The sequence below is a fragment of the Lactuca sativa genome, chromosome 9 (genome assembly GCF_002870075.4).
Source record: "Lactuca sativa cultivar Salinas chromosome 9, Lsat_Salinas_v11, whole genome shotgun sequence".
Taxonomy (NCBI): Eukaryota; Viridiplantae; Streptophyta; class Magnoliopsida; order Asterales; family Asteraceae; genus Lactuca; species Lactuca sativa.
The window spans coordinates 149,178,896-149,190,634 of NC_056631.2; the positions used below are offsets into that span (position 1 = coordinate 149,178,896).

General features: G+C 37.5%; 1 protein-coding gene across 1 annotated transcript; it reads left to right on the plus strand.

Annotated features, from left to right (window-relative positions):
* Positions 1 to 1,097: 1,097 nt before the first annotated feature.
* Positions 1,098 to 1,711, plus strand: LOC111911783 (uncharacterized). Its single transcript, XM_023907522.3, has one exon. It carries the CDS (start codon positions 1,245 to 1,247, stop codon positions 1,572 to 1,574), a length of 330 nt encoding a protein of 109 aa, XP_023763290.1. The 5' UTR covers positions 1,098 to 1,244; the 3' UTR covers positions 1,575 to 1,711.
* Positions 1,712 to 11,739: the final 10,028 nt, after the last annotated feature.

Consider the following 11,739-nt stretch of genomic DNA (forward strand, 5'->3'; position numbering starts at 1 on the left):
TTATATGTATAAAAATTGTTTTTAATGTTATATATATATATATATATATATAATAATAATAATAATAATAATAATAATAATAATAATAATAATACGTATAAATTAGTTTAAATGATAAAAAGGAACTTTTAAAACAATTCTTATTTTAAAACGTTTTTTTATATATGTTTTGTGACAGTTTACGAAATAATTCAAATATTTTTGTTTTTGTAGAAACGTCTTATGATTTTGGGATATTAATCCAGGGAAAAAAGGTCAGAATGCAACATTTTACCGATTTTTAAGATTTTGTTATACAAAAATTAATTTTAAACTATTTCTTAACTAACTCAAAATATTTGAATTTTTTTTTAAGATTTCCCGGCTTGATTTTATAAAGTTTTGGTACTTATTTTAGGAATTTTTTGCCCAATTTTTTTATATATTACTTTTTTTTCAACTTTAATTTTTATGTATTTCCTAAACTTAAACTTCCTTTAGACTAGTCAGAGTGGGCAACGCCCACTCACGTGTTTTAAGAAAAAAAGAAGAAAACGGCGTTAAAGACCGTGGTGGTGGTAACGAAATATAACATGGAAACTAATAACGTGCAATAACGGAGAGGTGGGGCGGTGTTTGCGCCGTTATAACATGCAATAACGTCCCCTTTGGCGTTGCCCACACCCAAGTGTCTTATAATTTTGTTTTTTGTATACAAAATTTCCACATAATCAAACCGAATCGTATGAGATGCTACCTCTATAAACAACATTTCTTCATAAGTCCTTTATTTTAGTCGCTATAACTTATCCAAACAAATCATAAACTCTACACTTAGTCAAATAACTTAAACTAGTGAAGATCCAAAAATGTGTCACGATAAACGTATGCTATTCTCACCTAACAGCTTTTCCAAAAAAGTTCCTCATATAAATCTTAATATTTATACCGATTAAAATTATTATTAAAATGAAAAGACCTTATTTTTTATCGTCATCATCATTTTTAACTAAAAGTATGTACCAATACTTTGACTATAAATAAGTTTGGTAGTACGAGAAAATCAATATAATATTTAAAAAGCTAAATACAAAAAGAAATAAAAAAAAGGGGACAGCAAAAGAAGAAGGCGGAAAGCATGGTTTCTAATAATAATACTTTATAGTAACAGAACAGAGAGAGAATGATAGAATAGAAGAAACAACCTCCTTCACATTTCCTCATAAAAACTGCTCCTCTCTCTCTCTCTCTCTCTCTCTCTCTGAATGAATCCGATATTCAGAAGCGAATCCTTGACTGGAACGGGTAGTGTTTACCCGTATCCATATTCCGCCATTACAGAGGTGGAGAAGCGGCAGTTATTCTTGAGAAGTTATCAGTTTAGCAGGAAGCAAAGCGGTGGCCAGAGGGTGAAGAGATCTCTGTTTCGGGTGAAGAAACTCATATGGGTAAAGCTTCGTGCTGCGAAGAAGATCCACAGAATGATCTGGATGAAGATACGCCATGGATTCTTCTTCTCCAATGGGTTTAGGAGGAAGAGGTTCATTCGTTTAAATCATCACCACAATCCTTCTTCTTCACTTTGTTTCTGGTAGGAATTATAGGATAATGTTAAGTTCGTTTGTTTGTTTGTTTGTGTTGTTGTTTAATTTATTGTGATGATCATATATTTGTGCTAATTAACTTGGAATTTGGTAGTAGTAAGGATTAAGGAAATGGTTCATGATTTCAATCGTATATCTCTCGCTTTTCTTTCTAATTTATTCAACAGGGGGGGGGGGGGGGGGGGGGGGGGGGGGGGGGGGGGGGGTGTGATTCTGATTTTGTAAGTATGAGTACTTTTTAATATAAACATTAAAGTAAGTTTTGATTGAAGAAACAAATATAGAAAAATGTAGGGAAGTCATAGGTGGTGAAGTAAATAATTATAATAATATGGAAGAAGATCGTGCAATTGGTAACATGTTGTGTGTAGAGGAAGGAAAACGATCCTTCTTCATCACAGAAAATCGTATAGCAGATTACAACATGAGAGATAAATAGGACAAATCTTATAAATAGCATAACTTCATTCAAGATTACTATCTACTTTTTTTACACATTTAATTATTAAACATATAACAAACTTGTATTTTTATTTGTATTTTTATTTTCTGCTTAATATATATTAAATAATTATGTTTTTATACTTCATGCAATTAGTTCATCATTTTTTAATTAGATTTCATTTATTCCTTTAATTGTGTTTTAATTTTAAATATTTCTTATTTTTAATTAATAAATTATTTATATTAAATATTTAACAAGAGTTTATACATGAAATAATATTTATATTGATTATGTAACATTCAATCATTTTTATTTTTATAAGTACAAATTTTAGTAGATAAGGATATATTAGTTAATTAAAAGAAAACTATTAAAAGATATTAACCATTAGAGATATTTAATTAGATCTTAATGTTAGTAGAATTATAAAATCATAATGTAACATCCCAAAAATTCGGTATAAAATTTTCATTTTTGAAGTAGTAAAAAACATCAATTCTTACAAAAGTTACATTTAGGTCAACCCATTTGTTCATAAACCATTATTCAGGAATCAGATTTATAATGAAGAGATTGCGGAATCTCGAATCAAATTTGTTGATGTGTGTACAGTTTCGCTTTCGCATTCCGATAAATACCTGCAAAATATTTAATTCACAACTATAAGCTTAAAACTTAGTGAGTTCCCTAAAATATCACATACAATATATATAAAAACATATAGCTGCATCAGGTCCGTAGCAACCTCGAGTCAGTATCAACCCTGTGCCCATAGTGACTCCGAGCCTAGATCGGCTACATCGGTCCATGTCAACCAGGATTACGTAATGACTCCGAGCCTAGACCGGCTCCATTAGGTTCGTATCAACCCCGAGTCCGTAATGACTCTGTGCCCAAATCGGCTCCATGCATACAATATACAAGCACATCAGCAAGAGTCACTAAGACAACATGCACAAATGACACCTAGTGTCCTAATGTATACTTAGAAGACTCACCTCACAAGTAGTAGCTAAACACCACAACTCTCACCCAACAAAAGCTGATCCTACATGGCACCTAACATCAATAAAGAGTACTCTCTTAATCTACAATCCAAAACCCTTAATTTGACAAAAAGTCAACCCATGTCGAAAGTCAATGGTCAAAGTCAAAGTCACCAGCCAACAATACTAACAGTTGGCTCTCACATTGTGAGAATTTAAACAACCTGATTCCAACTGAACCTTGTTCCAACTCAGCTAACTCAATCATGGACAACCCTAACAGCTAACGTCATGACGTGAGCCTTCCGTGGTCACATCGTGAACACATCTAGACAAATTAGTTGAGGGACCTCGTATCATTACGTTGTGAGAAGCTCATGGTCACAACGTGACCGTTGTCTGAAACAAAACCCTAATGGTTTAAGTCCTTAATCCTTTAATCCAAACCTTCCAACCTTCCAGAAGGCTTTCCCCAACACAAAGGACCATAAAAATCATACTTTTTCAGTCATGCATGTCCAATGCATGACTTGAACACTAAATAGGTCAAAATAAAGGAAAATAAGGCCAAAAATCATGCTTGGTGTCCAAACCACCACAAATCCTCAGATTTGAGACATATACTAATTATAGGCCTCAACAATCCATAAAGTTGCTAACTTTCTGGATCTCATGTATGCTACCCAACCCAAACATGAAGAAAAATGCATAACACTTTAATCTAACATGCTTAATAGAGAAAGGAAAGAGGTTTAGGTGTAACACTCGGTTTGGAATTGTTTCATTATTTGGGGCTATCACCCGATCATCAGTTATCTTAAGGCTTAGTGCCTTGTGGAAGAAATGGTTTGGCCCTTTTTGGATGTGGGTGTTATAGTCTAAGTGATCCACGTGTTTGTTAATGTTTTGGAGCCAAAGGGTATAATCGTAATTTGGTAGTTCGGGCCTTTATGAATTTTGGGTTTTTGACCGAGAAGTGTTTAGGGTAAGGTGGGTTGTTAGAAGTGTAAGGCTTCTCATCACCTTTCCGTGGATATAAAGTTCGTCAAAAACAGACTTAGGATAAAGGAGTTATGACCATGTAAACTTTTAGTATTTTGGAAGGCCATCGAGTATGTAGGGCGTACTAGGTGTGTACGCGGGGCGTACCGAGGTAAATGATCGTGGGTGGTCCAAGAGTATGTCGGGTGTACTAAGGGGTATGCGGGGCGTACTCCTTTCAGCACCAAACCCTAATTTTTTGGAGTTTTACCCTATATAAGCAACATATTAACCTTCCTCTGGTCATTTTGGGTCAGCCTCCACCCCTCTTATCATTTATTGATACCCTAGAGTGCTTGGAGTGTGTGTTGAAGCTTGGAATAGTGTTGGTGGTGGTTTATGCAAGAGAAGGAGAAGTTGAAGACTCAATATTTGGAGAGGAGCTTAGAGATCTAGTATTTGCATCATCATTTCATGACTTTGAAGGTATAAAGTCTCCATCTTTCTTACTCATTGAATAGATCTTCTTTTGGGCTTGTATAGTCATTTTAGTCCTTTATGGTTGGTCCTTGTGAGCTTGGGTTGTTTCAGAAGCTTAATCTTGTAGTTCTTGCCATTTAAGAGGTCCCTTAAGCATAAAGATGCAAGCATTATGGTGTATTTGATCTCATGCATGTGCTAAGACCTTTTATTAAGCTCTTTTAAGCTCTAGAGCTCCATTAAGCCATGCATGTAAGTAAAGTTGATAACTTTACGTGATAAGTCATCTATAGGAATCAGATTTGAGAGTTTGGATCAAGGGCTTAAAGAATTAAGTGCTTTTTGGAGTTGGTTGGGGTTTAGAGGAGTACGTTGGGCGTACCCGTCTGCTACACTACGCGTACTGGGGGCGTACTAGCTGAGTACATGGGGCGTACTTGGCCAGGTTGTTTTTTCTTGAATTGTTGACTTAGTGGGCATTTGACCATTGACCAGAAGTGGACTAGGGTTGACCATTGGATATTTTAGGCCTTTTAGGATATTGAGCCTTCTTGGGATACGTCTATGATGGATTTGGGCCCAATTTGGATATTTGGGCCTTATTAGGCCTTGTGATGTCATTTTGGATTTGGGCTATCTTTTGGGCTTGGTTACTTGGGGCTTTGTTGGGCCATATGAGGTTAAGTGTTTTGGATTTGGGAGAAATTAAGGGGCTTTAGGGTAAGGTGCATGTAAGGGTTTGGGCCCAATTTGGAGAATTGGGCCATATGTGGGCTTTGTATGATTATTGATTTGTGGGTATTTATGATTGGGAGTTTGGGCCTTAGTCTTGGACCAAACTAGGGTGAGGGGTAAATGTTCTTTACCCCATTTTGGGATTTTTGGATTTGGATTGAACCCAATTGCTAATTGGGTGTTATTTTGTTGATAGTGCGGGGATTCTAGCAGATCAGCAGTCAGAGGTTTATTCGTGGGTTCAGTCATCAAGGTGAGTCTCCTCACTGTACTATGGGTTGATGGCACCAAAGCTGACCTATTTGGTTTATGTATTATAGGAAGACGACGGGGTGGCCCTTGTCATTTGCATGAAATATCAGGAGGTGGCTCCTGGCAAATTTGTATGCAAGACTAGAGTTTGGACTCTGGCAGTTAAATAGATAAGTAGGTGTAGATTATATGCTAGTTTTCTTTGTGATGCTTTCATGGAAGACCAGGAGGTGGCTCCTGGCACTTGTCTGTAAGACCCAGGGTTTTGATCCCCGACTTGGCAAGGAAAGACCATGATACGGATCATGACATAATGACAAGACTATGGTTGGCACATAACACCTCCTATCACATGTTTGATATGTATGACTTATATGTTATGTTTGGTATGTGGTATTTGGGGAACTCACTAACATTTATACTTAAAGTTGTGGTTTTTGGTTTCAGGTACTTCTGGTTCGAAAGGGAAGGGCCCGACTTGATCACAGCGCACACACCCGTATGTTCTGCAACTCGTGATTTTGGCAATGTACTCTGATAATTGTTTTTGGTTTTGAAATAATTCTAAATGTTTTAATAATGAATATTTGAGAGTTTGATTATATTAAAAATGAAATTTTTATCCTATTATTTTCGGGACATTACATCAGGACTTACAAAGGTCCAAAAACAATGGTGAGGAAGAAGCTGGATTGTTGAAACAATGCACCAGAGAGGCCATGTTCTTCAACAAGGAGCACCAAAACCACTAAAAATGAGCCAAAACCACCAAGAGGAACTAGGGTTCGGGTTTCTTGGGTTTAAGGGAGATAGAGGCTAAGAAATGAACCCTATGTTCGAGTTTAGGGTGCTTAAATACGAAGCCAACTCTAAAAGATCATGGGCTTGGCTGCAGCCCTTTTCTTGTCGTGACCACTGTGTCCACTCCTCCAATGCTCGTATTCTTTAACTTAGATTGTCATGTCGTGATCACTCCATGGTCACGTCGTGCACTCGATTTTCTACAAAAACCAGGTTTTTGACTCCTTAATTCCCTAAACTGACCTAATCCAGGAAACGGGTGTTACAACTCTCCCCCACTTAAATTAGATTTCGTTCTTGAAATCTGCCCTTACCAATCATCCTGCAAGAACCCCTCCTCCGAATCCTTTCGAGGGATCTTCTAAGACCAATCACTTCTTGCTCGAGCCATCGCCACAACAGATGCGTAAAACTGCGACCAAACCCCATAGCTTTCCAAACTGTCACAACTAGGAATTCTATAACATGTAACAACAACAATGATAACATTTGTGAACCAAAAATGTGAGAGCACGCATGATGCTTATTCAATAACGACAAATTATCCATCAAATGCTTTATGCAAGCACTTTAAATAGTCAGCAAAGAATTGGAAACCCTTGAAATCCCGGTTTAAGTCCATTATGGACTAGGATTTCCTTATTGGGCCTAATGGGCCAATAAGCTTCCAATTTGACTATTTTGGGCTTAGAACTCTTAAATGGGCTCTAATTGGACCCACTTCCATTTATTTTAACATTTTGGGCCATATTGGGCCTAGAATGAAATAAAAAACCCTAATGGACTTATCGGGCCATAATTAACCTAATTAACTTTAATGGACTATGAAGCCCATTATTTTTGACAAATTGGGCCATAAACCATCATGGGAAACAAATGGGCCGAAAAATAATCAAATTGGGCCCACAATATGGATTTAAGCAAAAAGGCCCAAAACTCTCTTCTCTTTTCTCGAATTCTCGGCCCAAGTGGGAAAACAAAAAAAATGGAAATTTATGAAATAAGGAGGGTTAGCCACCTCCTTATTATATTTTGGTCTTCCATGCAACCGTCTCATGTTCCCATGCATCCATCACATCCTTATATCTCTCTTCTCCCCTCTCTTTTCTTCTTCGGCCGAGAACACAAAGGAAAACACACACACCTCACAAATTCTCTCCAAACACTCTTAAAGAACACTCTTCACTTCTCCTTTAAAGTTTTCGAGATTAAGAGCTTTTCAAGGAGGTGATTCCACAAAAATCATCATTCTAGGTAAGTCTTTACTTGAATCCATGTCTTAACTTCTATATTTCATCAAACATCTCATCTTAACTCATGCAAATTCCTGATCTAACTCCCTAGAGCCATCTAAGTTCGAAAACTTCCTCAAGAAGTTGCTAGGGCCGAAATCTTCTCTCAAATCTTCATCAAAACCAAATCCAAATCTCAAGGTGAGTTCATACCCCTCTATTTTTGGTTTTCATATGTTTTATGGGGGAGAATACAAGTAAAATGTGTAGATCTATATGTATGTGTATGTGTATGTTATGTGTGATTTCATGTGTTTTTGTGGTAAATGTGTAACAAAAAGAATAGGAATTAGAGATCTATGACTCTAAGAGGAAGGTAAACATGATCTAAGAAGTATTCCACTAAAAAAAGTCAAGAAAAATTACCCTCTAAGGTTAAAATATACATATTTCAACATAAAACCCATTTTTGGGCAAAAATTATCAAACAAACAAAAGTTGGGTTGAAAAATTGCTACTCACAGTTTTCTTAGGGGTGCATAGAGTCAAAACAGTAACAATAAGTGTTTTTATGAATATCATACTCTTTTAAAGGCTAGAAGTGTAAATTGTAGTTTATTGGGCCAAATTTGGGCTTTTCGGCCCGTTAAGCCATAACTTGTGAAAATTTCAAGTTTCAAGGGGGTGAAATGATAAACTTCTCAAAACAAGGGGTAAAAAGGGTATATAAAACTATTTCAGGGGTTAAAATAATGTATTTTTCAAACAAGGATAAAAAATGTAAACTTTTTGGATTTTGGGCAAAAATTGTAAAAGTTGCAAAAAGTTTGGGCTTTAACCGAAAAACACTTTTCTGGAAGGGTTGAAACTGATAAAAGTAAATTTTGAGCTAAAATCATCATTTAAACAAACTCTATGGGTAAAAAATGACAAGATAATGGTTTTAAGGCCTAAAATGTCTTCTTTTTATTTAAGGGACTAAAATTGTCATTTTTATTAAAGAAGGGCTGAAAAGGGTCAAACCAATATTTTGAGTCAATTATTATATTATTAAGATATTTGGGTCAAAATTACCAAACCACAACTTATGAAAAATGAAAAGATGAATATACATAAATTTTCAAATATCATTATAAACGATCAACCGGTCTCGTACCAATACAAATTTAACAATGGTTGAATTAAACATTCCGACAACCAAACTATTCCTAAACAAGTAAACATTCAAATCTTTGGGCTTGAAAGTACCAATCATGCTTGTTGGGCCTTTGTGACCCATTAACATGATTTTTGGGCCCAAGGGATAATAATAAATGTTATTGGGCTTTCTATGACCCAATTTCATATTTAAGGGACCCTCAATAGCTTTTAAGTGCTATTGGGCCTTAGTGGACCATTAGCATTGCTAGTAAGGTCTAAGTAAATCAAATGTGAAATGGGCCAGTGTGTCCTTCGTATAACCAATAGCCATAAATAATACGCGGGAATAGTAGGATCTTGTAATCCTCTTCTCCTCGTTTATTAGGCCTATCGTTAATCCAAGTAAACAAATACGGGTCAATAATCAATAGTGATCAAAGTCAATTGGGATTTAGTGAGTAATAACGAGTGGTACCAACGTGTGTTGGTCATAGTCTGTAGTTATAATCAAAGTCTCCTGGAGGGAGAGTGAGAGTTTGTGTATAGATCTATACGGGGGTGACTCCCCCACACCTCAGCTGTTCGCTACAGTTAGACTCGGCCAGTCTAGGGTGACAAAATCTTAAGATCAATTCCGGCGTTCACCAGAGTGCCAAGACAGACGAACTAGTGATTATCATGCATGGTTATAACGACTCACATAAATAAATCCAATATTAATCAAGTAATCAAGGTAAATCAAAATCATTCATAGGATGGGATAATAATTCGAACAGTTATATAATATTTTTATTTTCGGAAAACATCGGGTTTTCCGGGGAAGTTAAACATTTTTCACTGGTACTTTTAATACGAAGTTTTTCAACTATACACGTTTTGAGATCATCTTGCATATATTTACGGATCTTCACACTTTTATATAAACAATGGTCTTTTCAGAAAATATCGGATTTTTTGGGTTGTTTTCTTACAAACTACACAAAACATTTTCATATCAAACCTGCTTATGAACTCACCAACATTCCATATGTTGACCGTTTTCCAAATAACTTGTATTCTCATGTAGCATGTAAGCTGAGGTGTAGTGCCAAGTATGTTAGGGTGTTGTACTTTTGAAAACTATCAAACATTTCATGTTATGGATTTGTAATGTTAAAACAATGTACTTGATGTGAACAATGTCAGTTGTAATATATTGATGCATGGTGATGTTTATGTTATGATTCATGTATATTCATTGTGATGATATTCAAATTTAGTTACATGAGCCCTCGGACGTTTCTGCCGTCTGGTTCGGGGGTTTGACAGGTTGGTATCAGAGCACTGTTTATAGTGAACTAGCATATCTAACCACATATTGATATGAAACTATAAATCAAAGAGGGACAAAACAACTCTGAACAAAACAAAACAAATAAAACACAACGTTAAAACACCCCTACTTGTACAATATATGAAAAATAACATAATACCAAATCAAATAAGATGATGCTGGCATCTCGGTTAAGTCGGGACTGCTCATACTAGTATTAAGGGGTGAATGTAGCCTGATCAACTACATTTCCTCCGAGGTACAACTATCAAATGCCCCGAGGAAATCGTGAAGGTCGGTAAACCTAAAAACATACCCCTTTATTACCAACAAGAGAACATCAATTCAATATATACAATAATTAAAAACATCTTAGGAATAATATCAGCATATTTATACACTCTCGCAGACAGTATGGCTGGTTTCCATCACCCACGAGATCCGTATTTCCCTAATCAGGGGAATAACGGGTGGTTGGAGGAGTCTGAAGAGGAACCTGAAGAAGACCCCGAGGAGGAATCTGAAGGGGAACCCAAGGCGGAAGTCGAGGACGGACCTGCTGAGCCAGTGGTGGACCTGGAAAAGGAGGAAGCCGAAATCATCAAACCCCCTTACCCGATTAGGGTGCCCGCTTATTGGATGGGCCCCACTGGTCCTACACCCCCTAGGGTATCGACCTCAGGAGGTGGAGCAGGCAGCAGGGACAGTGACTCCCGTTCAGCATGTCACGCGAGTTCTATGACTTGAGGAAGGGAGGACCAGCTGACCGTACACTCCTGTTCATGGTGAGATGATTGTGGAACACTGGCGACCTAGCTCAGAGCACCGCCGATCAGATGCACCAGATATGGACTAGAGTCGAGCGTGCAGAGCAGGAGACACGAGAGGTTATCCGAGAGTTCCACATGAGGCAGGTAAGGTGGGAGGCTCGACTCCGAGATGCGGAACGACAGATTGGCTCCTGCGGAGATGCAAGAATTGTCCAACCAACTCAGTGAGCTTTTGGACAAAGGATTCATCCGACCCAGTTTCTCACCCTGGGGAGCTCCGGTTCTCTTTGTTAAGATGAAAGACGGGTCCTTTAGGATGTGCATTGACTACAGGGAATTAAATAAGGTCACTTTCAAAAAACACTATCCACTTTCGCGAATCGACGATCTATTTGACCAACTTCAAGGCACAAGCTATTTCTCCAAGATAGATCTACGATCGGGATACCATCAACTAAAGATCCGGGAAGAGGATATCCCCAAAACCGCTTTTTGAACTCGTTATGGACATTATGAATATGTCGTAATGCCCTTCGGTCTAACGAATGCCCCTGCCGCATTCATGGACCTAATGAATCGAATCTGCCGACCATCCCTCGACAACTTTGTCATCATTTTCATTGACGACATTCTAGTTTACTCTCGAAATGAAGAGGAGCAAGGCCAACATCTCCGACAAATCCTGGAAACCTTGTGAACCGAGAAGCTATACGCAAAACTTTCTAAGTGTGAGTTCTGGCTCCGCAGTGTGAACTTCTTGGGTCATGTTGTTAGTCAAGAAGGGATACACGTGGATCCTTCTAAGGTCAAAGCCATTGAAGGATGGGCGATCCCAACGACACCCACAGAAATTCATCAACCGTTAGGTCTCGCAGGCTATTACAAGAGGTTCATCCAAAACTTCTCTAAGACCGCCAAGCCACTTACCATGCTTACACAAAAGGGTGTACCCTTTGAATGGACAGATAAGCAAGAGGTTGCATTCCGAACTCTGAAGCAAGCACTCTGTAGTGCACCGGTAC

Coding starts and splice junctions, on each gene's coding strand:
- LOC111911783 (XM_023907522.3), top strand. CDS start 1,245: ATGAATCCGATATTCAGAAGCGAATCCTTGACTGGAACGGGTAGTGTT.